General features: G+C 43.3%; 2 protein-coding genes across 3 annotated transcripts; one reads left to right on the top strand and one right to left on the bottom strand.

Moving 5' to 3' along the window:
* Nucleotides 1-1,983: 1,983 nt before the first annotated feature.
* Nucleotides 1,984-8,321, bottom strand: LOC125133359 (translation initiation factor IF-2-like). Its single transcript, XM_047791469.1, has 2 exons — nt 8,237-8,321; nt 1,984-4,599 (listed from the first exon to the last, which is right to left on the bottom strand). Exons 1-2 carry the CDS (start codon nt 8,319-8,321, stop codon nt 3,746-3,748), a joined length of 939 nt encoding a protein of 312 aa, XP_047647425.1. The 3' UTR covers nt 1,984-3,745.
* Nucleotides 3,996-21,246, top strand: MYL12B (myosin light chain 12B). Of its 2 annotated transcripts, none has more exons than XM_047793795.1 (4): nt 3,996-4,286; nt 14,589-14,787; nt 19,185-19,346; nt 20,753-21,246. In XM_047793795.1, the coding sequence occupies exons 2-4, from the start codon at nt 14,604-14,606 to the stop codon at nt 20,923-20,925; spliced, it is 519 nt and encodes a 172-aa protein (XP_047649751.1). In that variant the 5' UTR covers nt 3,996-4,286; nt 14,589-14,603; the 3' UTR covers nt 20,926-21,246. The 2 variants fall into 2 exon arrangements, with proteins under 2 accessions (XP_047649751.1, XP_047649752.1); XM_047793796.1 differs by lacking the exon at nt 3,996-4,286 and adding an exon at nt 4,500-4,520.
* Nucleotides 21,247-26,479: the final 5,233 nt, after the last annotated feature.

Raw genomic sequence — 26,479 nt, 5'->3', positions numbered from 1 at the left:
AATAAAAAGCTAAAGCATATACTTCAACAGTGCATTTGATTTAAAAACAAAACAAAACAAAACTCTTCTCATGAAGAAAGCCATACTTGAAACAAACCATTTCAAAAGTTCTGGTAAAACCAACCTAATGGGTGGATGGCATCTGTCCATACTCACCTGCTTATGTGATTAGACTGTGCTTTGGACTTAAGGGCCCAAATTTCAGTTGATCAAGGAGCCCATGACTGGATAACATCAGGAATTGATGAATGCTCCTGGGGAAAAGGGGAGCAGGCCAGACTGCCTTTACGAGACAGGCTATACAAGACAAGTAAAAACAAATTCTGAAAGGCGATTTTTTTTACAAAGCATGAGGAGAGAAAGGACAGCTACTAGAATTAGAGATGTTCTGGCAAATTTTAAGAAGGATCAGGTAAAAGACAGTAAAAGGGCTTAGACAGTACATAGAGCCACAAACACAGTGTTATGCAAAGCAAGGGGATAATTTCAAGAGTGAAGAGGTTGGTCCAACAGTATTAAACCACAGAAAAATCAAGTATAGTAGGATTCAGCAAGCCGTTGGTCACTTCTGCTAGAGCTGTTAGGTAGTTCTGAGTGCAGAATCCATAATTATAGCGGGAGATGGGGACAATGCGTAGGTTTGGAGGTCAGGCCAGCTGCAGTTTAATCTTGTTCTTGCTATATCATGGCTTTATAAACTTAAGGAAATCGTTTAACTTCACTCAACTTCTATTCAATTATAAAATGGAAGTAATGTTCTTGGTTCGTAATAGGAACATAATCAATTAATGTATAAAGCAGCATTTTTTGATTAGGAGCAGTATGGCTTTAGAGCCAGACTTGGTTGAGTGAATTCTGATGAGCTTTGTGTCCTTGGGCAGATCACCCCTACGTGTCAGTTTCCTCACCTGTTTAACAGGGACAATACCATCCAAGTTTGTTGTGGAAATAGAAACACTAAAGCTAAATGATCTGGCATTCAAATAATGGTTATTCTTATTCTGCTAACCAGCAGGGCCTGTTTGGCAGTGAGATGAGGCTTGAAGAGAAAGCAGACAGAACCAAAGGGCATTTCTTTAGAGATTCAAGCCTGTCTGTAGACGGAGGAAGAAGGAAACAAGAAGCAAATGAGTAAAACCAAATGAATGATATCCAGCAGATAGAAAGAGAGAATTTAGATCATTTGTTGTAGGATTATTCTTAGAAAAATAAAAATGGATATTTGGATATTGTTTCTTCTAAAAATGGGAAAGGGTAGGTGTTATGAGTTTAATTGCAGTGGTGATTAAGATGAGGTTAGTAATGAGAAAGGTCCACAGTGGTTTGATAGTAAATTATCTTAAACTGAATTTTTATTATTAAAGGGTCGTTATGAGGATTTAATGAGAACATACATAAAAATGCCTGACAACTTGTGTGGTAGCTAGTAGATCCTCAAATCATTTATTTTAGATTCCCTGAGGAGGTCCCATAATGCCAGAATTGTTTGTCTTTCTGGGTCCTCAATTGTACAATTTCTTGATTTCCCTGAAACCCTGTTTTTTATATTTGCTGTCTTGAAAAGCAATGCTGGAGCTAATCCCATATTGAAGAAATTGCCAGTTTTCCCAAATCTCTGTATCCTCTTAATCCTAGATTTCTGTTCAAATAGGTGGTATCATAACTTCTGTATTTATCTACATACATTCATTTTTAATTTAGGGCCACACCCATGCCCTAAGGAGGTTCCCAGGCTAGGGTCAAATCCCAGCTCCAGCTGCCGGCCTGCATAGCCACAGCAACGCCACATCCACAGCAACACAGGATCCAAGCCACATCTGCCACTACACCACAGCTCAGGGCAATGCTGGATCCTTAAACGCACTGAGCAGGGCCAGTGGGCCTCCTGGATACTAGTTGGGTTTGTTACTGCTGAGCCGCAACGGGAACTCCTTATCTACATATATGTTCTGGTTGTAGTGAACATACAACTTGGTTTTTTGGTTTTTTTTTTTTTGTCTTTTTGCTATTTCTTGGGCCGCTCCCGCAGCATATGGAGGTTCCCAGGCTAGGGGTCTAATCAGAGCCATAGCTACCGGCCTACGCCAGAGCCACAGCAATTCGGGATCCGAGCCGCGTCTGCGACCTACACCGCAGCTCATGGCAACGCTGGATCGTTAACCCACTGATTGAGGCCAGGGATGGAACCCGAAACCTCATGGTTCCTAGTCGGATTCATTAACCACTGTGCCACAACGGGAACTCCCATACAACTTGTTTTTTAGTTTAAGATATCTTAAATTATTTGTCATGTTTTGGCATAGCTGCCATTTTTTGTTTTGAACTTTAAGTATATTACCTTTTTTTAACCATTCTTTTTAAGGGCTACAGTTAACAGTTACCTTCAACAAGGCTATGCCATAATTAACCATTTCCCAAGCACTAGATATTTAGATATTTGGCTTTTCATTAATAAATACTAGTTTTTGCTTTGAATTTAGAGAAAATATGCCCTAGAATAATTTTTTTTAGAAGAGTGCATCTAGTAGCCCTTTCTATGATGATGGAAATGCTCTCTGTGCTGTCCAGCATGAACATTAGTCACTGTGACTACTGAGCACTTAAAATGTGTCTAATATAACTGAATTTTAATTTACATTTCAATAGTTACATGTGTTAGTTAGAAAGCGCTGTTCTAGAAACAAATATGGAGGTCAGAGTATATAGTCAAGAGTGTCTCAGCTGTGATCTTAAGGTGGCCAGGGTGAGGGCTTACGGGATGGTACAGACCATACTTGGAAGAGCTCTGTGACAAAGAAAAGACCTCTGAAGCCAAAATGTTCTGATGAGTGGAATAAATTTTTAACTTATCGGACCAAAGGGCAGACTGCTGCTAAAGGAAAATAAATATTTTAGAACCAGATGTGACTTCTCAGCAATTGGTTTCAAACTTTAACTTGAAACTGAGAAAATGTCTTCAGTTAAGGACCTTGCTGCAGTGCTACCTGGATGAGGACCACAGTATCAACATCACCTGTGTGATTATTGCCCCACCCTCAACCCCATGCTCAACCTACTGAGTCAGAATACCTGGGGTTAGGTCTTTTCCGAAGCCGCCAGGTTTTTCTTCTTGGTACCACTGTTTAAGAACTATTGCTATAGAGAACTTGAACACCTGGTTCCTACCATCTGGGAATTCCTGATCAAAGATTTCTAAATTCCCCTTCAAAATTTTCTAGAATATAAAACTAAATTTAGTTGTTCATCTCGCCAGCATCCAGCACACGTTCAGGTAATCACAAGTGCTCAACAAAGGTTTGCTAATAAGTTGACTATCCTCCATTATCCAGAAATACTACCATTCATCTGTATTATTCCCAGACGAGGGAACTGGAAGGTTATAGCCACAAACAATATCGAGAACAAAACTTCAATAATGTAGCTTCTTGGTTTCCTTTGCTTTGACAAAAAGCATTACATAACGTGCGCGCGCTAGTTATGTGTGTGCCTAAGTTTGTACTGTCTTTAATGAACCAAAGGAAAGCCAGTAATTTCATTAAAGCTTTCCTGCGATTGAAAGGGCTTGGCCTGGAAAGGCCGTAAATGTTATAATCTGAGGGTGAGAGAGGAGGAGGAGGGGCAAATGATATAATTTGGTCTGAGTGCAGTTTTGAAAAGAAAGTGTTTTGCAGCAGGAAGGGGTCCGCCCCGCCGCCGCCCTCTTCCCTTCCCCAGTCTTAATGTGGAGCGAAGCACAGAAAATTGCTCATTTTATCTGAAGTTCATAAAATGTAACCAGGCGAGCTGTACTTTCACTTCCTAACTCTGGCAGCCCTGGGGAGCGGCGCCCGTCGACCCCCAAACCTCTAGGGCTCGCGCCCGCCCGCGGGGTCAAATTCCAGGCCGGCCCCGCGCCGGCCGCCCGGGAATGCGGAAGGGCCGTGGGACCCGCCGCGGATGGCGGGGGAGGAGGACGGCCTGCAGGGTCCCTACCGCGCCGCACCCGCTTCATACCGCGCGGGCGGTGGGACCCAACTGAAACCCAGCCCGGGGCCGGCGGCCCCAGCCCGAGCCCCGGCGGACAAGGCGGACGCGATCGCCTACCGCCCGAGAACTGTGAGGCATTCTTCCCCCCCACCCCGCCCCCGGCAGAGTTGGATCCCGCCGCGCCTTCCGGTGCGCCTTCCGGTTCGCCTCCCGAGGCAGGAAGTGCCGGCGTCGCCGCTGTTGCGCCCGCAGCTCCGCACTCGTAGCCGCCGCTCGTTTCCCTCAGGAAGTCCGGGTTCTGGTTCTGGTATTTGGCCGCGGTGAGTGGCGCTCGCCCCCTCGCGCGACACCCCAGGACCGCCTTTATCCCCCGCTCTTCCCGCCGCCCGACCCCGCCCCGAACGCCTGGGCGGGCGGGGGTTGCGGGACCCTTCCGGTGGGGCAGAGAGGTGGGCGAGGAGACCGGCAGATGCCGGCCGGAACGTGGACTACGAGGGGTCGGGAGGCTCGGGCGGATGGAGCCGGGGCCGGGATCCGCCCTGTTGGCTGAAGCGGTGGGTCCCAGGCGCTGCGTCAGCGGGACGGCTTCACACACCTGGTGCCCCGCCCGCCTACGGCCCGCTCCCCATCTGCCTGGGCCGGGTTGGTTGGGCCAGCTGTCGAGCGCCTACTCGGTGCCTCACACAGTGCCCGGTGCTTTGCGGGGCGCAGGGGTCTGCTGGTGCGCGGTTCCTGCCGGGGAGTTCGGAGGTGGTATAGGCCAAATGTAAAGATTTCTGTAGGACTCAGGATTCTTTGCAGCATCTTGTAAAGATTTAGTTCTTCTGTGCTGACGGAGGAAGACAACAGATAGAAAAAGAGTCATGACCTCATTGGAGGCCTTGGGCTTAGCCCTAAGAGGGAGAACTCTTTGGTAGGAGGTAACAAGACCGAAAGCTCAAAAGGTGGGACTTGTGTCATGGGGAAGGAGACGGTGGGGAGACCAGCCTGAACGAACAGTATGTTAATGAATAATGGTTGGAAATATGTAGGAAAGTGGGACCTTTTCACGGATGTTTTGCAAACCTGATGGGAAATAAAAGGTTATGTAAGAGTCGTTAGGTAGTCGTTTTAGATTCTTCACTAATGGAGTAATGGGAAGAAAGGAGTGTTGAGAGGATTAGTTTGGCAGCCTTTAAGATGGATCTGTAATGGTCCTTTGGTAGGAAAAAATCATAGCATTTTGGAAATCAAAAGAACCGTAAAGGTTATCTTTTGTTTTATAATTGAGGAGAGTGAAGCCCAGCGAGGTGAGATAATTTGCCCAAGGTCACTCACTTGGAGGGGGTTCACATGGTGCCACCCATTTTCTCTAAGCATTAGGGGGACCCTCCTGGGGCTCATAGCTAAGTGCACAGCTTCTTGGTTCAGGCACTGTTGAATGAGGCAACTTCTGTGAGGACTGTTTCAATCGATATTACTTATGCTTTCACAGGACTGAGTTTGGACCAGATAAATTGCAACATCTGAAGGACAGGTCCCCAGGTGAGGGTTGCTGGGGTTAGAAGACATGAAAGGGGGAGTTCCATCGTGGCTAAGTGGTTAACAAATATGACTAGCATCATGAGGATGCACGTTCTATCCCTGGCCTTGCTCAGTGGGTTAAGGATCCTGTGTTGCTGTGGCTGTGGTGTAGGCTGGCACCTGGAACTGGGATTTGACCCCTAGCCTGAGAACCTCCATATGCCGCATGTGTGGCCACCCCCCCCCCCCAAAAAAAAATGAAAGGACTGGGAGCCCCTAAATGGAGCTTGTTGTCCTCTTCAGGATTCAAAGACAGCATATGTCTAGGGATGATATTCCTTGCCAGCAATTTTAGGATCTTCCTGCCTCGTTCTGCACTTTAGCTGTTGTGGCTTCTTTGTCATCCCCAACCAGCTATCCACATTTTCTACTTGGTGAAGAATTTCAGCTGCCTCCATGTGGGATGTTAGCAGCTAGTGGACAAACTATGGATCTAGACTTTCGTAATGTGGTCCTGCATCTGTGCATCTACCATTTTCTAGCTGTGCACCTGCAGGTGAATTATCCTCTTTGCACTAATTTTCTCATCTGAGAAACAGGGATAATAACAGTATCTGTCGAAAGTTGTGAGGATTACCTACGTCAATACACGTGAAATGCTTAGATCAGTGCCTAGCACATATTTAGCACTCAGTTATTGGCTTATTAGTACTCTTTTTGTTCTAGGTATAAATAAGGAGTGACTGGTAAGTTCTGTTAAGAATTGGGGTGGGAGGGTGTTCCCTGGTAGCTCAGCAGGTTAAGGATCTGGCATTGTTACTGCTGTGGTTCAGATCACTGCTGTGGCCAGGGTTTGAGCCTGGCCTGGGAACTTCTGCATGCCATGGGTGCAGCCAAACAAACAGACAAAACCAGGAATCTTTGCAGGGAAGAGTGCAGTGGAGTTTATGTTGAACCAAGGGTAGACAATAGAACAGCCATTTTTTGAGAATCAGATCCAGGACCTACCTTAGAGAGATCATGTGTATACATAATTCTGTTTGTGACCCAGAGAAGCATATATATCTGTTCATTTAACTAGTATTTAGCACCAGCCATGTGTGAGGCACTCTACTTGACTCTGCAATCCAAGGTAGAAATGCCATAAAAGTGTATATGTAAATAGCATAGGAATGAAATATGGGGCAGTAAAAAAAAAAAAAGAATGAACCACTAGTAAATTCAGTGAGATACATGAATCTCAGAAAATGTAAAATGAAAGAAGTTGGACACAGAGTAAGCACTGTATTATAAGAAATTCTGTTTATAAAGAATAATATATAATAATAAATTCTGTTTATAAGAAATTCGAAGAACGAATCTCTGGTGATAGAAATCCAGTGTTTGCCTGTGGGAGAGGGCAACGGACTTGGATTGAACTTTGTGGAGTGATGTTAATGTTTGTTACTTGATTGGGGTGGTGGTTACATGAGTGCACATCATTTTTAAGATCTGTACATTTCACCACATATAAATTTCACTGCAGTAAAACACACTGATAGGGGAGGGAGTAAAGAGGATGTAAAGTCTACTGACAGTTGTGACGATCATAAAATCCATAATTTAGAAACAACAACATGATAATGTATGTGGTAAATGTGCAAATACATATACCGCTGGGATAGCTTAACTGGTATTAAGAGAAAAGCTGTAAAACTGAGTTTGGCTCTGTAAAAGATAATAGAATAATTTATGGAACCGATTATATGTTTGCCTAAATATGCAGTATAAAGCAATAATATGTTATTAAGTATGTCGGGTTAACCTTGTGGAGCATTTTAACTTGATCATATGCTAAATTCTCTGGATAATTGCTGTTTTCAGATTGTTGCTCACTTATCCAGTCATTTGATCTTCCCTAATTAGCACAAACACTAGTCTTGACTACAGTAATGACCATGGGAATTCATGAAAAATTTCTGGAGATTCTGATAGTCCTTAGCAAAGATGAGACTTGAATCAGAAATGATCTTAGGTTTTAGCCAAGAACTGCTGTCTGCTTTTTTTGGTGTTGCCACTCCCAGGCCTCACCTTGTGCCTCTGCTCACAAATCGGCCTTGCCAGAAGGGACCTTCTGAGCATCCTGCCCCCGGGCATCTGTACTGTACTTGAATTCTTTATCATCCCTTTGCTCGGGAAACCAGCTCCTTCTCCCTCCTCCAGTTACCTCATTTTTGAATGGTCACATCACACTAGCAGTTTTTCAACCAGCGCTTGAGGAAAGCACAGTCATTCAAGACAAACTTTGAAGGAAACTCCAACTGGGAAGCAAGAAGAACTAGCAAATCAGCATGGGAATCAGCTAAAAGACTGGGGTGGTGGTTACGGGAATTTTGAGGAAGGGATGACTGTTGCACTTAAAAGAGGAGCCCACAGAACTTGGAGAGGAGTTGAATAGAAGGAATTATAATTGCTAACCAGGAATAGAAATTTTTCCTATCCAGTGCACACTTGGCCATGGCCTCTTTTTGAGGTTTTAAAAATTCTTTGACTGTAATTCTGAAAGGCATTGCCCTATTAAATGTTAAAGACGGCAAGGAAACACAAGGACTTTATTAGTTTTCTGTCACTCTGTAACAGATTATTCTCACATTTAGCACCTTAAGAAAACAGTAAAGCGCTCTGAGGGTCAGGAACTTCAGGGCAGCTTAGCTGGGTGGTTCTGGTCAGGGTCTCAGGGGGTTGCAGTCATTTGAAGGAGGATCAACCTCCAAGAAGACTGACTCACCTGGCTGACAAGTGGGTTCTGGCTTTGGCTGGAGGCCCCAGTTCCCTGCCACATAGATCTCTCCATAGGGTGCTATAGCCCTCATGACCCGCTGCTGCCCCAGATTGAGTAATCGGAAAGCATGACAGAAAGTCACACGCAGTCATTTTCACAGTATCCTATTGGTTAAGAAAGAAAGCAGAATATGCCAACCCAAATATGACACTTTGGCACGAAGATCATGTTGAGCTGAAGGCAGTTGAGAAGAAGCAGGCATAAGAAAAGCTCTGCCCTTTCCCAGTGTGCCGAAGAGCAGGGCACACCTTTGCAAAGGTCTCCTTCCTTCCCCCTCTGCCAGGAAGGACAGAGGACTTTGGACTCTTAGCAGGCCCTAACTTAAACCTGCCTGAGAAGCCTTACCCTTGTTTATATTGTTTGTATCATTCCACAGCGAGCCTCTCCCCTTCACACACCTTTCCTCTTTTGGCTTCCGCTGAAGATGATATTTAAGCCAGCACTCTAAGCCACCTCTGAGGGCTGGATTTTCCCTGGCATACAGGTTGATAAACTTCTGTTTTTCTTTTGGTAATCTGTTATTACAAGGTGTCAGCCAAGAACTCAGAACCACAGTCAGTGCCTTCTAAGTGCTTAACTCTGGTTCCCAACCTTCACTGCACATTGGAATCACCTGGTATGTTTCTAAAATACCAAATCATGGGCTTCACCTGTAGACAGTTTCAGTTGTACTAGAGTAGGACCTAGACATCACTTTTTTAAAACTTCCAGGGTGACTGTAAGGTGCAGCCAAGATTGAAACTAGAGGTTAACTGCTGTGAGAGCCATATTTACTTGCCGTATGGACTGGTGGACTTAGATACTTCATAGGCAGCTGACAGATATGCTCCATGAGCATCTTTTCCAGGTGTCCAATAAAGCCATATAGGCTGGATGGAGTTTACGAGCAATTTCTGCTTATTGATTATGATGCCCATGTTTTGATTTGCACGTCAGTATTTATTGCAAGTGATTTTGCAGATACTTAGATTATGAACTAAGTATGTTGATGCCACAGCCACCTAAATACCAGTATCCTGTATCCTTGCCCTTCTTGTCACCTCTGGGCATAGTACATGTAACCTTTAGTTCACTATATGAGAAATTTGCAAAAATAATAAAAAAAAATTTGAAGAGGAACTGGAGTTTTTTGTTGCTGCGAAGGCTTATTTAAAAAAAAAAAAAAGGCTTATTCATTGCCATATATGCTGTGTTCTAAGTGGATACTTTCTGCAACTAAGGGTAGGGTTTCATGGAGCTTTTTTCTTTAGCATTTATAGGTCAGGTATGAATTGACAGTGCTTGGTAAAGATTTCAAGCCTTTACCTATCATGTCAAACCAAGACCACAGCTGATAGGAAACATTGCCGCTTGATGAACCCAAACCAGGGCTGCAACATTGCACAGTTGCAGAGCGTGTCATTCATATTTTATTCTCTTCCCATTCCCTTATATACTTTAGTCTGTACATTGGTTTCCTCAGCATAGTTAGAATTTATTTGGAAACTCCGTTTGTCTAGAAATTAAATTCAGAGGAAAGTAGCTGCTCAGAAATCAATATTGGATTATATTGGTAGTATTGAAAGTTTAAGAAGTTACTTTCTGGTACACTTGCTAACTAGAAGAATTGTATGAAGTAAAGATTATATAGGTAAAAATCACCTTTAACAAATGAGGTTGAATTTCATCTGGCTCTGCCACCAGGTGACCTTGGGCAATTTGTTTAACTTCTTTGATATTCAGTTCCTTCATGTGTAAAGCAGAGACATGTTAAATTTAGTGCACCGAGTGCCTGACAATGAGTCACTCGACAGATGGCAGTAGCCATACATTGAGTAGACCTTTAGTTCTCTCTCTCTCTCTCTCTCTCTCATCCTCAGGCATTTGGGGGCTGGGAAAAGAGAAAACAAATACATGAGTTAAGAAACCATATGGTGCCTTGGGCACATACAAGTTTGGTGATGCTGAAGGAGAAGTACAAGGCAGAGGATGGCTGGAGATCAGGCTGAAAGCTCATTCTAAAGCAGGAAAGGTGTGTGTGCCGGGCTTCAGAGCTTGTATTCTCTCCTGTCGGCAGTGACGAGCCAAAGATGTCTCAAAAGGGAATGAGATGGTCATGTTTATGTTTTATACACCTCTGGCTGGAAAATAGAGGGTAGTTTAGAAGGGACCAGAAAGCAAGGAGATTGGTTAGTTGACGATAGAAAAATTCTACACAGGGATGGTAAGGTCCCAGCTTAGGGTGGTGGCAGAGGGAAGAGGAAATTGAGCCAATCTGATGAATGCAAGGCTTAGTTCCCTGGAGAGAAGGGTGAGTCGGGGATGACTCCTGGGTTTCTTGGTGAGTAAGTGATGTGCCATTAACTGACAGAAAATAGAAAGTTGAGAACGTTTAGGAGGGAAAGAATGAGTTTGGTTTCTAACATGTTGATTCTGAGCATCTGTGGGCTACCAAATGAGGGCCTTTCACAAACACGACTGGATGTGTGAGGCCACAGCCCAAGGGAAGGGTCGGGCCGGGGGATACAGACGTGGGAGTCATAGGTGTTGTCGGAACAGGGAGAGTGGATGAGATCATCCCAGGAAAGCAGAGTGAAGAGAACTCAGTAAGCCATGGACTGGGAGAAGGCTGGGCATGCGAACGTCTAAGTGAGCGGAGAGAAAAGCCTCACGAGAAAGTTCAGGAGGGCCAGGCCTAGGGAAGGAGAACTGGGAGGAGGTTGGTGTTACCAAGTTAAATTACACCAAGTCACAGCATTTGACTTCGGTCAGTCGTTCCAATGTGCTGTTTCTAAGAAGAGTCTCCCTTCTTAGAGTCTTCCAGGTTGGAAAACTTGGGCTCTCTTTCCATTTGGGATAGCTCATTTCTATTGTTACAGTCCACCCAGGCCAAGAGTTGTTGAGGCCTGAAGAAAAGTGGGATTAAATGATGTCCAATATAGCAGAATGGTTCAAGGAGACTTAGATTGGATTTAGCAATGAAAGCGCTTGCAGTGGTGAGTGGGAAGTGAGAAAGTGGAAAAAGGCAAGATGATTTATCTCAGAAGGTAAGGAGAAAAAGGATGGTAGTTTCTTCGGGGGCCAGAATTCTCTCCAGATTGACTGTTTTGCTCCAACTTTGCTTCAGTTTTCAGCTAATGTTTTATTCTTCGTTGATATTTTATGTGTGCATGTGTGTACTTTTTATAGGTATGATATACAAATATAAATGTACACTGGTTTTAAATGAAGTACAAAGAAAAAATATTTTTTTAAAGAAATCATGGTGTTATTACATTGCCGTATAACACAGCTGTGTCTGCTGTGTTAAAGGTTTTGGTTGGGGGCTCAGATTGCTCACCATATAATAATGGCTTTTCTAGCCTCACTGAGTTAACCTCCCCATTCTTTCCTACATGCATTTCCCTCAATAAAAATCCTTGAATCCGTGTGTGTTTACTCCCATCTTGGCAGCAGCTTCTTGGAGAACTCCAGCCAAGCTTCAAAAATGTTTAAATATAATATACTTTTGGGTTAGCAAGGTACAATCGAAGGATCATTTTTTAAAAATAAAGATTTTCTCTTTGGGAGGTTTTTCTAGATGACTCTGTTACAAATATAATTTGCTGATACTGATAGAACTAATTCTTGCCTTCAGATTTACGTTTATACCTACCTACTGAATCCTGAGGAAGTAGAATCAGAATTTTTAGCATGAGAAAGAATTTTAATCCAACAGTTTTGGAATGTGAGGAAGAATTAAAGCAGAGTCAAGTGCCTTGCTAGTGGGCCGCATTCTGTCTCTGATTTAATGTTCAAGATAACTAAGGTCACATAACAGCCTAAATTACAGGAAGAAGAAAATTAACATTTATTCAGGCCAAGTGTGTGGGGAGGGAAAGGAGTTGGAATGCTAGAATCAGGACTCCGAGGCTGCTGTACTTGAAAATTGCACCCCTGAGCTGAGCTTTCAAAACTTGAAGCTGGGGTATTTGTTTAGATTCAAGAGAGAGAGGTAAACAATGGTTAAAAGTCCAAGACTGGATGTTCTGGAGACCCATGTCCAGGATTGTCTCGCTCAGCCTTGTCCCCACCAGTCGTCTGCTTTCATACCATGGAAATGCAGAGTTAGAGAGCAGTCCCCAAGGCCACCCTCATTTCTGACACCAGTTGCAAGTTTGGTGGCCCAAGACAACCCTCAGGTTCAGTAATTTGCTAGGACTCACACAGCTCTCTGAAAGCTGTTACTGTGGTTGTGGTTTATTACAGTCAAAGGATTCAGATTAAAATCAACCAAGGGTAGAGACACATGGTGCAGAGTCCAGGAGAATTCCAGGTGCATGGTTTCCCGTGGGCCTCTCCAGGCCAGTGTTGACACCTGGTAGTGCGGCGTGACTGTGAGCCTGGAGTATTCCTGCCTGGGGACCTCTCTCCGCCCTTCGTGGCTGTGGTTTTTATTGGCACTCTGTCCCGTAGATGCTGTCCGCTGCTCCTAGGCTGACTTCAGCCTCCCCTTCCCCCAGAGGCCAAGCTGAGGAACACTTGACCCAAAGCCCCCATGATAAATTACATCATTAGACTATCTGCTGTGACCCAAGACCCCAGATAGACCAGGCGGACACTCTAAGGACTTAGAGATTACCGCCCAGGAGCCGAGGACAAAGGTTAGACCTCTCTTTGGGCAAAATTAAATTCTTCACAAGGGGAGTTCCCGTCGTGGCGCAGTGGTTAACGAACCCGACTAGGAACCATGAGGTTGCGGGTTCGGTCCCTGCCCTTGCTCAGTGGGTTAACGATCCGGCGTTGCCGTGAGCTGTGGTGTAGGTTGCAGACACGGCTCGGATCCCGCGTTGCTGTGGCTCTGGCGTAGGCTGGTGGCTACAGCTCCGATTAGACCCCTAGCCTGGGAACCTCCATATGCCGCGGGAGCGGCCCAAGAAATAGCAGCAGCAGCAGCAACAACAACAAAAAAGACCAAAAAAAAAAAAATTCTTCACAAGGGCCATGGTTTTGTTTGGTTTTTTAACCTAGGTCATACATATCTCATAGGGCAGAGACATTGGATCAAAAAATTATTCTGGTGTCCATATATTTTCAAGGTTATATGTAGCTAGTATGGTGAAGCTGAGATTTTAACTCAGGGCTTTTCTAATTCTAAAGCCAGGCGTATTTTTGTGTTGTATTTATTTACATCATTTTAAACTGCAAATAAAAAATGGAGTGAGAAATGTCCATTCTAGGGAGTTCCCATCATGGCTCAGTGGTAACGAACCAAACTAGTATCCAAGAGGACCTGGGTCTGATCCCTGGCCTCGCTCAGTGAGTTAAGGATCCATCATTGCCGTGAGCTATGGTATAGGTCACGGATGTGGCTTGGATCCCACGTTGCTGTGGCTGTGGTGTTGACTGGCAGCTTTGGCTCCTATTTGACCCCTAGCCTGGGAACTTCCATATGCCATGGTTTGTGGCCCTAAAAAGCAAAAAGAAAAAGAAATGTCCATTCTATTTGACATTTAAATTGTTGGTGGCTTTCAGTAGAGTGTTAGAGGTTACCACTAAAGCCATGTTATAGAGAATGGAGGAGTATTTTAGGAAGATGAGAAAAAGGAAAGAACTGAGTATTAGACTATTGTTTTAAAAGTTTTGTCAAGGGAAAGGGGACATGAAGACAGAGCTACAGTGAATGCAGGGTTAAAGCTGTTTTGATGATTTTTGTTTTTTTTTTTTTTAAGATGAGAGCCTTTTGAACATGTATCAGTGACCCTACTAGTCTCTGCCTACGTTATCTCATTTAATTCTCATTTGTATTACAATAGATACTGTGTTTTGCTTAAAATTGAGGATCACGTAAACTTCCCTGGTTTTCCAACCATGTTTTGAAAAAAAAAATAAGACTCAAGAGGTTATACAGTATTGATATAAAATGGAGTTAAAAGGTGTACCTGCTGCATAGGATTGTGAAGATTAAATGGGACAATCCATGTGAAATATAACAGCTTTGGAAACCTTTCTCTACGGGTGCTCCCTGCGGTCAGAACAGTATAAGCACTTGGTAGTGAGCTGATATTACATGCTGTAAAACTAATTCCCACTTGATAAAAATGAGTTCCATGAAATTTGGGGGGAAGTTAGCTCAATAGTTTGTTTCTTCAAAACTGTTTTTTTTCCCTAGCCATTTAATTATGACATTGGAAATGAAGTTTGTACCTATGTTTATTCCTATCCAAATAAAGTAAGAATTCCACATTAAGATATTTTTACTAACTTTTAAGTTTTGTGAATTCTTTTTTTGCTTTATGTTTTATACATTTTGTTTTGCTTTATGTTTTTTCAACTCTAGAATTAAACTGCCACCATGTCGAGCAAAAAGGCAAAGACCAAGACCACCAAGAAGCGCCCCCAGCGCGCAACTTCCAATGTGTTTGCCATGTTTGACCAGTCGCAGATTCAGGAGTTCAAGGAGGCCTTCAACATGATTGATCAGAACAGAGATGGTTTCATCGACAAGGAAGACTTGCATGACATGCTTGCTTCTCTAGGTAGACTTCTATATTCTTAATATGCCTCCTTCCCCCAAATAATCATTTTATGAGTTATTTTTCTGTGTGATGTACAAATATTCCTCTCCTGGTCTCCAAGGACTATTGAGAGATGTTGAGTGGGAGGTGCCATATGGAGGCTTGGCCAGTCACACCAGGATAAGCCTGCAAAGGTGGGGGGGGCCCAGCAGCCACTGTTTCCAGACAGGCTTCCGTTCTCATTAGCTAAATATGATAGGTTTACGAGGTGAAAAGCCAGGGGATTGCTAGGTGTCAGAAGACCAGAAGCTTAAATTAAAAGTGTGGCTAATAATATAGTTTACTTAGTAACAAAGGATGAGGACAGTTACAGGATAGAGGTGACAGTAATAAGTGACCATCTCGGGGAGGAAGGGAACACAAAGAAAGGGGCTTTCACAATTTATAATTTTTTATGTAATTTAAGAACAAAAAATGTAAAGATATAAGGTTATTTATTTATGCAGTTTATTTAATTATATTTACAATATTGTATTAGTTTCAGGTGTACAGCTTCAGATTCTTTTCCATTGTAGGTTATTACAAGTTACTGAATATAGTTCCTTGTGCTATACAGTAAACCCTCGGGTTTTGGGGGGGTTTTTTTGTTTTTGTTTGTCTTTTTAGGGCTGCACCAGCAGCGTATGGAGGTTCCCAAGCTAGGGGTCCAATCTGAGCTTCAGCTGCCAGCCTACACTACAGCCACAGCAATGCCAGATCCAAGCTGCATCTGCAACCTACATCACAGCTCACAGCAATGCCAGCTCCTTAACACTGAGCGAGGCCAGGAATCGAACCCGTGTCCTCTTGGATACTAGTGGGGTATTACTGCTTAGCCACGACAGGAACTTCAATGAACCCTTGTTTATCTATTTTAAATATAATGGTGTGTATCAATCTCATACTCCTATTATCTCTGCCCCTCCCTTTTCCCTTTGGTAACCATAAGTTTGTTTTCTATGTCTGTGAGTCTGTTTTTATTTATTTATTTTTTTGTCTTTTTTTGTCTTTTTGTTGTTGTAGTTGTTGTTGTTGTTGCTGCTGCTATTTCTTGGGCCGCTCCCGCGGCATATGGAGGTTCCCAGGCTAGGGGTCTAATCGGAGCTGTAGCCGCTGGCCTACGCCAGAGCCACAGCAACGCGGGATCCGAGCCTCATCTGCAACCTACACCACAGCTCACGGCAACGCCGGATCGTTAACCCACTGAGCAAGGGCAGGGACCAAACCCGCAACCTCATGGTTCCTAGTTGGATTCATTAACCACTGCGCCACGACGGGAACTCCTGTTTTTATTTTGTAAATAAGTTGGTTTGGTTTTTTTTTGGTTTTTTTTTTTTTTTGGTTTTTTTTTTAGAGTCCACATATAAGTATCATATAGTATCTGCCTTTCTCTGCCTAACTGACTTAGTGTGATAATCTCTAGGTCCATCCGTGTTGCTGTACATGGCAGTATTTCGTTTGAAGATATAGGATTTTTTAAAATTTTTTAGGTTTTATTGAAGTACAGTTAACTTACAGTGTTGTGATCATTTCTGTTGTACAACAAAGTGATTCGGTTATACATGTACACACAGCCATTCTTTTTCAGGTTCTTTTCCCTTATAAATTATCACAGAATATTGGATAGAGTTCCCTGTGCTATACAGCAGGTCCTTGAAGGCCAGTCATTCCATATACCACAGTCTGCATGTGCCAATCCCAAACCCCGAGTCCATCCTCCCCTAAAATGTAAGATTTAAAGCGAACATAAACTGTCCTTTGTCATTTTCGATATGTGGGTATTACTTTATTATCCCTTACAGGATTTTGTTTGTTTTGATCTTAAGGAAGGAAGAGAAAGTCCTCCTTGTCCTGCCTAAGTCTGCACTGACTTTATAGTTGGAAAAATGTCAAGCCTAGGGGTTCTCAGTCTGCACAAAGATGGGCAGGAAAAGGGGCACAGGTCAAAGATGGCCCTCAGTTAGGCATTGCACTCGGGTGTTTTTGCTTTTCACCCTTAGCCAGAAAGGGTAGTTCAAGGGCCAGAGGGCAAAGAGAGAAGTTGCTACTTTTTTTTTTTTTAAGTAACCACAACACGATTTTGTTCCTGTATTTTATTTTTGTTTTTTTCTAACATTATTGTGAAATTTTTTAAGCCTATAAAAAGTTGAGGGAACAGTATAATGAACCAGCACACATCCTTTACCCAGACCCAAGTTGTTGACATTTTGCAGCATTTCCTTTTTTCAGAGTGAGTGTAGAGTTGAGATACTGATCTAACTTGCTGACTTGCAGGTGGGGTAGATCCCAGCCTTTTCCTCACTCAGACTAGCTAACCAAGTGTACTTTGCAGGGCGGATCACTACTAAAGAAGACCACTGAGGGAAATGGGGCTTAGTTGTATGACAAGAACCAAACACTCAAGCCTGTCCCTTGCTCATAGTAGATGATGCACAGTTAATTTTTGTTGGAGGAATAAATGACAGTAGAGTGAGAAACTAGGGAACCCTTTGCCTTTAAAGATACATATTTACCTTTCAAGTCAACAAATTATATTGGAACCTTGAATGGGTCTGTAGGTGCTTAGCCTAAACCAATTCATTTTAAATCCGTGAGGCTTTTTTGTGCTCATGTTCTCCTGACACCTTTGGGGGTTTTTTTTGTTTTTTGTTTTTGTTTTGTCTTTTTGCCTTTTCTTGAGCCGCCCCCGTGACATATGGAGGTTCCAAGGCTAGGGGTCAAATCGGAGCTGTAGCCACTGGCCTACACCAGAGCCATAGCAACATGGGATCCAAGCCAAGTCTTTGACCTACACCACAGCTCACGGCAACGCCAGATCCTTAACCCACCGAGCAAGGCCAGGGATCGAACCCACAACCTCATGGTTCCTAGTCGGATTCGTTAACCACTGCGCCACGATGGGAACTCCCTTGGGTTATACTTTTTACCCAAAAAATTGCTGCAAGAGAGGGGCTGAATCTGGAGGTAGAAAAGTAGTTCTTTTTAGCTGCTTTTACTTATTCAAAGAATGGGGAGATTAATTTGGGGCTAATTTTGTGTTGGTTTGTCGAATAGGTGGTGTGAGTGAAGGTTGTGATGGCAGTAAGACAGATGTCAACTTGACTTTTAAATTTCACCCAAATTCCCGGGAGTGAAACTTACATATGAACTGTAATTTTAGATTTGATTATCATTAGCTCTGAGTCGGGTGTAATAGTGGGGTGCTTAACATATAGATGTTCTTTTAATGGAGAGTCACACAAACTTAATGTTGGAAGGCACCTTTCAGATACCAAGTTTAACCAGTCCATTTTGCAGATGAAAGTAAACCCTAGACAATTGCTACCTTTTCCCAGGTCACACAGCTAGTGCCAGAACCTGGATTCAAACCCACTGTTCCAGGCCCTTTGTTCATTGCTGCTCTTCCTGTACTGTGTGGACCTCACAGATGCTGACAAAGAGGAGCCAGCCCTTTGTTACTCCCACCGTGTGGTTCCAGGGGGATTTCTTCCGACTTTCAGGGAAGGGTCAGGGACATTCCCTCACCACTGCACCAGAAGAGGGAGGGGTGTTCTCAGTTGGGACTGGGATTAAGGTTTCCATCTTGAACAGTGCTACGTGAGACTGCATTTCAGGATCATGAGTAAATGGCATTTAGGGAGATGTTTGGCAACCGAATAGAATGTTGTTTAAACTGAGCTCCCAATTTGAAACCAACCTAATAATTAGTTTTAGCTTAAAGGGCCAACTTATAAATAAATTATTTGACCCAGATCAACTATAGGCAACTGTACCACAATTAGAAATATGAATATATAGGTTTTTAAAATAACTGGTAACAAAATGCTTGATGAGACTTTATCACCATTCAAAATGTAACTGTGTGGCATTGCCTGGGTCCTAGTTTCACTTGTTTTTTATTTTCAATGAAAAAATAGTGAGGGAAAAGTTGCAGAGTACCAGGGAATGAAGACTGCTCAGTCTAAACCCAGGATGCATTTTTATAAAGGTATATCAAAGTTTTTTTTTATGTTGTCAAAAAACGTTTTTTTCAAATATTCTCTTTTCGTTTTTGTTTTTGGCTGCACCTGCTGCACATGGAAATTCCCAGGCCAGGGACAACTGTGACCTGCCCTACAGCTCTTGCAATGCCAGATCGTTAAGACCGGGCCAGGGGTGCAACCTGTGCCTCAGCAGTGACCTGAACCCCTGCAGTCAGGTCCTTAACCCACTGTGCCATAGCGGGAACTCCCAAATGTTCTTAATACAAGTTACTTGAAAAGCTAGTTTCATGCCATGATGATGTAACTTTTAAAAACACGTTGGGGAACATAACGGTAACAAATTATGTATTGAAGTGAGGTCTTTGTTCTTAAATGTTAAACTGTGAAATTTTATAGGGAAGAACCCAACCGACGCATACCTTGATGCCATGATGAACGAGGCTCCGGGGCCCATTAACTTCACCATGTTCCTCACCATGTTTGGGGAGAAGTTAAATGGCACAGACCCAGAAGATGTCATCAGAAACGCTTTTGCTTGCTTTGACGAAGAAGCAACTGGTGAGTGCTCTCTGTTTATGCCCAGCCTCATTCCAGACCCTGTGAAACAGTTTATTGGAGATAAGCTTAGTAAAGTATAAATTTTAAAAAAATGAGTAAAGGGGAGTTCCCGTCCTGGCTCAGCAGAAATGAATCTGACTAGCATCCATTAGGAGGCAGGTTCAATCCCTGGCCTCACTTAGTGGGTTAAGGACCTGGTGTTGCCGTGAGCTGTGGTGTAGGTTGAAGATGTGGCTCAGATCTGACGTGGCTGTGGCTGTGGCATAGACCAGCGGCTACTGCTCCCATTCAACCCTCTAGCGTGGGAACCTCCATGTGCCGTGAGTGCGACCCTAAAAAGAAGAAAGAAGAAGAAGAAAGGAAAACTATCCTTTACAGTGGGATGGTCTAACAGAAAATGGCTCGGCCACAGGCATGCAGGTCATAAAGCTACACAGTTTGTGCCGTTGTTAATCTTTGAGTTTGGGTCTTAGTTTCCTGAAAACCAAAAGGAGAATTGTCTATTAAGTAGTGTTTCTTAGACAATAAAAAGTACTTCTGCAAGAAATTTTTATATCTGACCAAAAAGTATAGTTAACTAACTTGAACAAACAAAATTTTAGGTTTTTTTCTCCTGTTATTTTAAAGTGTGTACAGAGAGCCTAGCTGTCCACCTAAAATTTTTCTCCCTCCTCTCATTGTCCCCTTTCCTTCTGCAATAATCTTCTGTCCAGCCACCCCCATCACCTCCTCTCACACCCTGCATCTCCCTCCTACTTCCTCATTTCCACCTTTTAAAACTGTACCAACTTGCGTTGCACAGCAGGTCCTGGCAACACTGCCCTTTTTTTCTGGGTATCTGCCCTTTTTTTCTTCATACCTCTGAAAGACAAGGGATTTTTTTCTCCCCTGGAAAACACCTGCTTCAAATTAATTTTGTAGGCGTATGGTCTACTAACTGAGCTATTAAAAGGATTTAGTCTAGGAGTTCCCAGCGAGGCTCAGGGGTTAACGAATGTGACTAGGAACCATGAGGTTGTGGGTTTGATCCCTGGCCTTGCTCAGTGGGTTAAGGATCTGGCGTGGCTGTGAGCTGTGGTGTAGGTCACAGATGCAGCTCGGAACCCATGTTGCTGTGGCTGTGGCGGCTACAGCTCCGATTCGACCCTAGCCTGGGAACCTCCATAAGCCTCGGGAGCAGCCCAAGAAATGGCAAAAAGACAAATAAATAAATAAAAGGATTTAGTCTAAAGACTAACAGAGAATTCTAAACATAGTAGGAAAACAATGCTGTGGTTACAAGTTGCTTTATTTTGTTCACTTAACTATGTATGTCTCGAAATGTCTCATAAGACTGACCTAGTTGAGAACCGAATCATTAAAGTGCCGGTAAGTGTTCATGACTCCCTCCTTTGCGCTTCTTCCAGGCACCATTCAGGAGGACTACCTGAGGGAGCTGCTGACCACGATGGGAGATCGGTTCACAGATGAGGAGGTGGACGAGCTGTACAGAGAAGCACCTATTGACAAAAAGGGGAACTTCAATTACATCGAGTTCACCCGCATCCTTAAGCATGGAGCAAAAGACAAAGATGACTGAAAAACTTTAGCTAAGACCTTCTAATTACTTTGTGTTATTCCGTTTTATTTCCCAGACACTCCCCCCACCCCCTGTAGACCTGTTGCATGTAACTTAGTTTCACAGCTTTGCCTCTTTTTTTGATGTATTTATTCTAGACCTTTCTGCCACTTAGCACTTGTATAATCAGACTGCAAATGGGGATGAGGTTGTAAATTGTATTGCAAAAGCGATTGCGAATAAAAATCAACAAATGTGAAAGCCCAGGAAAATATATCCGGTATTTCTGGTTTTGCTGGATTTTTACATTTTTATATAATAAAAATGCTATTTTGAAATAAAGATTATGCTGACTCATATGGAATATAATGAAAAGTTAGACAAATAACTGGTAGTTGTAGTCTTTTTTTAGATTTTTTCAATTCATATAATTCAGATTTCAGGGTAAAGCTTGACTTTTCGCATATATGAGACAGTGTTCTTCAGTACAAGTTGACATCATTATGCAGTAAAAGCTATACCTAGTTTTTTCATGCTTCTATTAAGTCAGATGTTTAAACTCTTGTATGATAAATATATAGTGTGTATCTAAGAAAATTCAACGTTTTATTGGTGTGAGTCAGAGAAGATGAGGCAGAATTCTAAATGGTTAATTATGGTAATTATTGAATTATTACCATATATAAAGCATTGCATGTAGACGACTTTCACTGAATATTCCCAGCAACCTTGTAAGGTAGAGTGTGTGTGTGTGTGTCTCTCTCTCTCTTAGGGCCACACCTGCAGCATATGGAAGTTCCCAGACTAGGGGTCGAATCAGAGCTGTAGCTTCTAGTCTACACCACAGCCACAGCAGTGCCAGATCCTTAACCTACCGAGTGGGCCCAGGGATCAAGCCCGCATCCTCATGGATACTAGTCAGGTTTATTTCCCCTGAGCCGCAAAGGGAACTCCATGAGGTAAATTTTTATTAGCCCCGTATTTTAAGGGAAGAACTGAGCTGGGGGCATTAAGTGATTGATTCAGTCCCAATCAGTGAGAGCTGGGGTCCCAAGCCAGATGTCTAACTCCGGGGCATAGATGCTGGAACTGCTCTGCTGTCCCTGAAAAGCCCCAAATATGTAAAAGGTCAGGACATTTCCATTACATTCTAACAATTTCGTAGTCATTACTGAAATTTAAAATCATTTAATTGGGGGAAATTGAACAGGATTTCAGAGATTTCTAGCCAGCTAAAAAATAGAAGACAGAAGATGATAAGCAATGTAATAATGTTTCAAGGCAGTTCATGTAGTATTGAGTGTAGACTGGGTAGAAGGCTTGAAAACCCCACAGACAAGGCTGCTATAAGCTCTTTTAACATCCTCAAGGCCAAGCAGTATGAGAAATAGGAGGGAAAACCTTTTAAAAAAGGAAAACTCCATTAAGAAACAATTTCCCAATGTTTTTCAATACCTGTTCCTTCTTAAATGAGTCATTTTGATATTTTATCTGCTAAAAATGGATGCAATTACATGTTTTAACATTGGCATTTTTGAGCTTGGTATGGGAGGCACATCCTAGTCACTTGCTATCACTTAATTTTTCTAGGCATCCTTTTCATCATCTTTAAAAAGCAGTTCCACTCCATGGTCTGGTACTCAAGAAGGGCTTCCAGGTTCATAAGAACTTTCACATTTACTACCTAACCCTCAGCGCACATGAGGTAAGTAGGGCAGGGTATGTTCCTGCTTGTTTTATGAGAGCTGAAGTTTAGAAAAGCTGAAGGACCTGTCCAAAGTCCCACAAGAACAGGAATCCACATCCAGCTCCCTTTTCTACCTCCAAGCTTACAGTCACGTGCAGTGTCAATGCCAGAATCGCAGTGTGCAGAAGAGAGGGGGAATGTACTGGGATAATCTGGACTATCATAAACCAAAACTTAACACTTGCTGTGTGCCGGGCCCTTCTCTATGTCAGGGTAACGGGGGGCAGGACAGACAAGGAGGTTGCCCTCCCTGGGGCTCAAGTACTCCAGTGAGAGAAGGATCAGGAAGACATCTCTAAGTGCCCTAGAACACAGCGATGGCCCCCAAAACGAGAAGGGGTCCCCCGTATGGAGATCAGGACAGGTTTTTCCACTCAAAGGGGACCCTCCTTCCAGCACACGCTACACAGGAGCCTTGGACATAAGGGTGAGAGAAGGATGGCAGGGTGGTGTTTGCTGCGTGTGGTCGAAGTGCAGAATCACAGGGCTTCTGGCAAGGAAGACGTGTGGATTTTGTTGTTAAGAACTCAGCCTTGGAGTTCCTGTTTTGGCTCAGCGGATTATGAACCCAACTGTATCCATGAGGATGTGGGTTTCATCCTGGGCCTCACTCAGTGGCTTAAGGATCTGACATTGCCACAAGATGTCCTGTAGGTGGCAGGTGTGGCTGTGGAGTAGGCCAGCAGTTACAGCTCCTGTTCAATCCCTACCCTGCATGTGTGGCCCTAAAAAAAAGCAAAACAAAAAAACTCAACCTTGCTGCTGTGTATAGAATGGAGAGCAAGAGCAGCGGCAAGGCGACTTCCAGGTAGGGGCTGTCACGATGGTCCAGGCAGGACAAGAGGGCGGCTCTTCTTGTCCGACCTATTTGCCCTGCTCCAAACCTGCCTAGTCCCCTTCTCCTCTGGCATCATTTTAACTGTATTTATTTTTGCTCTGCTTAAAGGCAGATTTCAGAAGATTAGGAGACTGAAATAGTTTTCAGGGTTAAAAACAAGAAAAACTGTTTCTTGAATACCTTATGTTGACCTAGCATACATATCCCATTCCATTTCGCTTATAAAGAATTGTGGAATCCTTCAGCCATAAAAAGGAACAAAATAATGCCATTTGCAGCAACATGGATAGAGCTAGAGATTCTCATGCTAAATGAATTAAGTCAGAAAGACAAATACTATACGATATCACTCATATTGGAATCTAATATATGGCACAAACGAAACTTTCTACAGAAAAGAAACTCATGGTCTTAGAGGACAGACTTGTGGTTGCCGAGGGGGAGGGGGAGGGAGTGGGATGAACTAGGAGTTTGGGGTTAATAGATGCAAACTCTTGCCTTTGGAATAGATAAGCAATGAGATCCTACTGTATAGCACTGGGAACTATATCTAGTCACTTATGATAGAGCATGATAATGTGAGAAAAAAGAATATATATGTATGTGTGACTGGGTCACCTTGCTGTATAGTAGAAAATTGACAGAACACTGTAAACCAGCTATAATGGAAAAAATAAAAATCATTATTAAAAAAAAAAGAGTTGTGGAATCTGGTATGTACCATAAGGTGCTTCAGCTAGGACCTTCTTCCTCTCTGGTCCAATAAATATTAGTGATAATGATGAAAACTCTCTATTTTAATATCTTTCCTTTTTTGAGAACAACACAGTGATGATCTCTTAAATTGACAATTGATCCCTTAGCTAGTGCAGGTAAAATATGTGTATTTGTGATCAGAGTTAAAACTATATGAATGGTTGCTCTGTGCTAAGCTTGTTACACTACTGGTCTTTGAGATAGTTTTTTTATTATTACTATCCTGTTCTACAGGTGAAGGACTAAGATGCCGAGAACTTCCCAACTTGCACAGTAGGAAGCAGTGGGGCCATAATTTTGAGTCCAGTCAATCAAGCTCCAGAACCTGCCCTCTCAGGAAAATAATTATTGGAAATAACACCACCTGTTTCTTACCATCATATAGGAGTTTTAAAAGCATTCATTATTGCAAATGATCCTCAAAACTCTAGGAGGTGGATAAAGTAGGCACTGTTGTCTCATTTTATAGATGAAAATGCTGAGTTACAGAAGTTACCTCACTTCCTCAACTAAGTGTCTGAGCCATGACTAGCTTTTAAGTAAGCTATATTTTGAGTAATATAGGGTGCTTCTCAACCTGTGATTTCCCAATTGAATAATTAATACCTAGGAGTTCCCATTGTGGCTCAGCAGTAATGAACCTGACTAGTATCATAAGGAAAAAGGTTCAATCTCTGGCCTCGATCAGCAGGTTAAGGATCCAGCATTGCTGCAAGCCTTAAGCTGCAGTGTAGGTTACAGATGCAGCTCGGATCCCTCATTGCTGTGGCTGTGGTATAGGCCGGCAGCTACAGCTCCAATTCAACCCTTAGCTTGGGAACCTCCATATGCCATGAGCGCAGCCCTAAAGAGACAAAAAAATAATACCTATAGCCTGATAAAAATGTTTTCCTGATTTATAAATTTATATGTACACCATATATAAAGCCATTAATATTTATAAAATTTAAAATATGTTTAATTATGTATTTAATGGGGATCATCTTTCCTAATAAAATAATTGCATAGGGAGTTCCCATTGTGGCACAGTGGAAGCGAATCCAGCTAGGAAACATGAGGTTGCAGGTTCAGTCCCTGACCTTGCTCAGTGGGTTAAGGATCCGGCGTTGCCATGAGCTGGGGTGTAGGTTGCAGATGCAGCTCGGATCTGGCGTTGCTGTGGCTGTGGTGTAGGCCAGCAGCTGTAGCTCCGATTAGACCCCTAGCCTGAGAACCTCCATATGCCTTGGCTGTGGCCCTCAAGAGACAAAAAAATAAAATAAAATTTTAAATTCAACAAATATGTGAATAAATACTTGAATAATGTATTTTCTTGAGATGGGATTAAGATGGCAGAATAGAAAGACTGGAGCTCAACTGCCCTCCTAAAAACAACAATATTTAGGAGTTCCCGTCCTGGCGCAGTGGTTAACGAATCCGACTAGGAACCATGAGGTTGCGGGTTCGGTCCCTGCCCTTGCTCAGTGGGTTAACGATCCAGCGTTGCCGTGAGCTGTGGTGTAGGTTGCAGACGCGGCTCGGATCCCGCGTTGCTGTGGCTCTGGTGTAGGCCGGTGGCTACAGCTCCGATTCAACCCCTAGCCTGGGAACCTCCATATGCTGCGGGAGCGGCCCAAGAAATAGCAACAACAACAACAAAGACAAAAGACAAAAAAAAAACAATATTTACAACCAAATACTGAAAATCTTCACCAAATAGACTGGAAACTTTCAAAAAGATACACTACTCCAGAAGACAAAGAGGAGGCCACACCAAGAGGTAGGAGGGGCAATTAAGCAATATAAGCAACCCACACCTCCTGGGTGGAAAGCCCCACAGACAGGAAAGTAACTGTATCAAAGAGACTCACCCACAGGAGTGAGAATTCTGAGCCCCACATCAAACCCCCACACGTGGGGATCTGGCACTGGGAGAGAGAGCATCTGGCATTGAAGGCCAGTGGGGCTTGTGCGCAGGAGCTCCATGGGACTGGGGGAAATGGAGACCCCATTCTCAAAAGGTGTGCACAGGATTTCACATGCACTGGGTCCCAGGGCGGAGCAAGTTCTCCATAGGAATCTGGGTTAAATCTGACTGCAGTTCTTGGAGGACCTCCTGGGAAAACAGGGGTGAATGTGGCTTGTTGTGGGGGAAGGACATTGGAAGCAAAGCTCTTGGGAATATTCATCAGCATGCCTTTCTCTGGAGGTGGCCATTTGGGGAAAATCTGGCCCCACCCATCAGTGCTGAGAAG

The sequence above is a fragment of the Phacochoerus africanus genome, chromosome 8 (genome assembly GCF_016906955.1).
Source record: "Phacochoerus africanus isolate WHEZ1 chromosome 8, ROS_Pafr_v1, whole genome shotgun sequence".
Classification (NCBI taxonomy): domain Eukaryota; kingdom Metazoa; phylum Chordata; class Mammalia; order Artiodactyla; family Suidae; genus Phacochoerus; species Phacochoerus africanus.
This window is presented reverse-complemented; position numbering and strand designations above follow the sequence as displayed.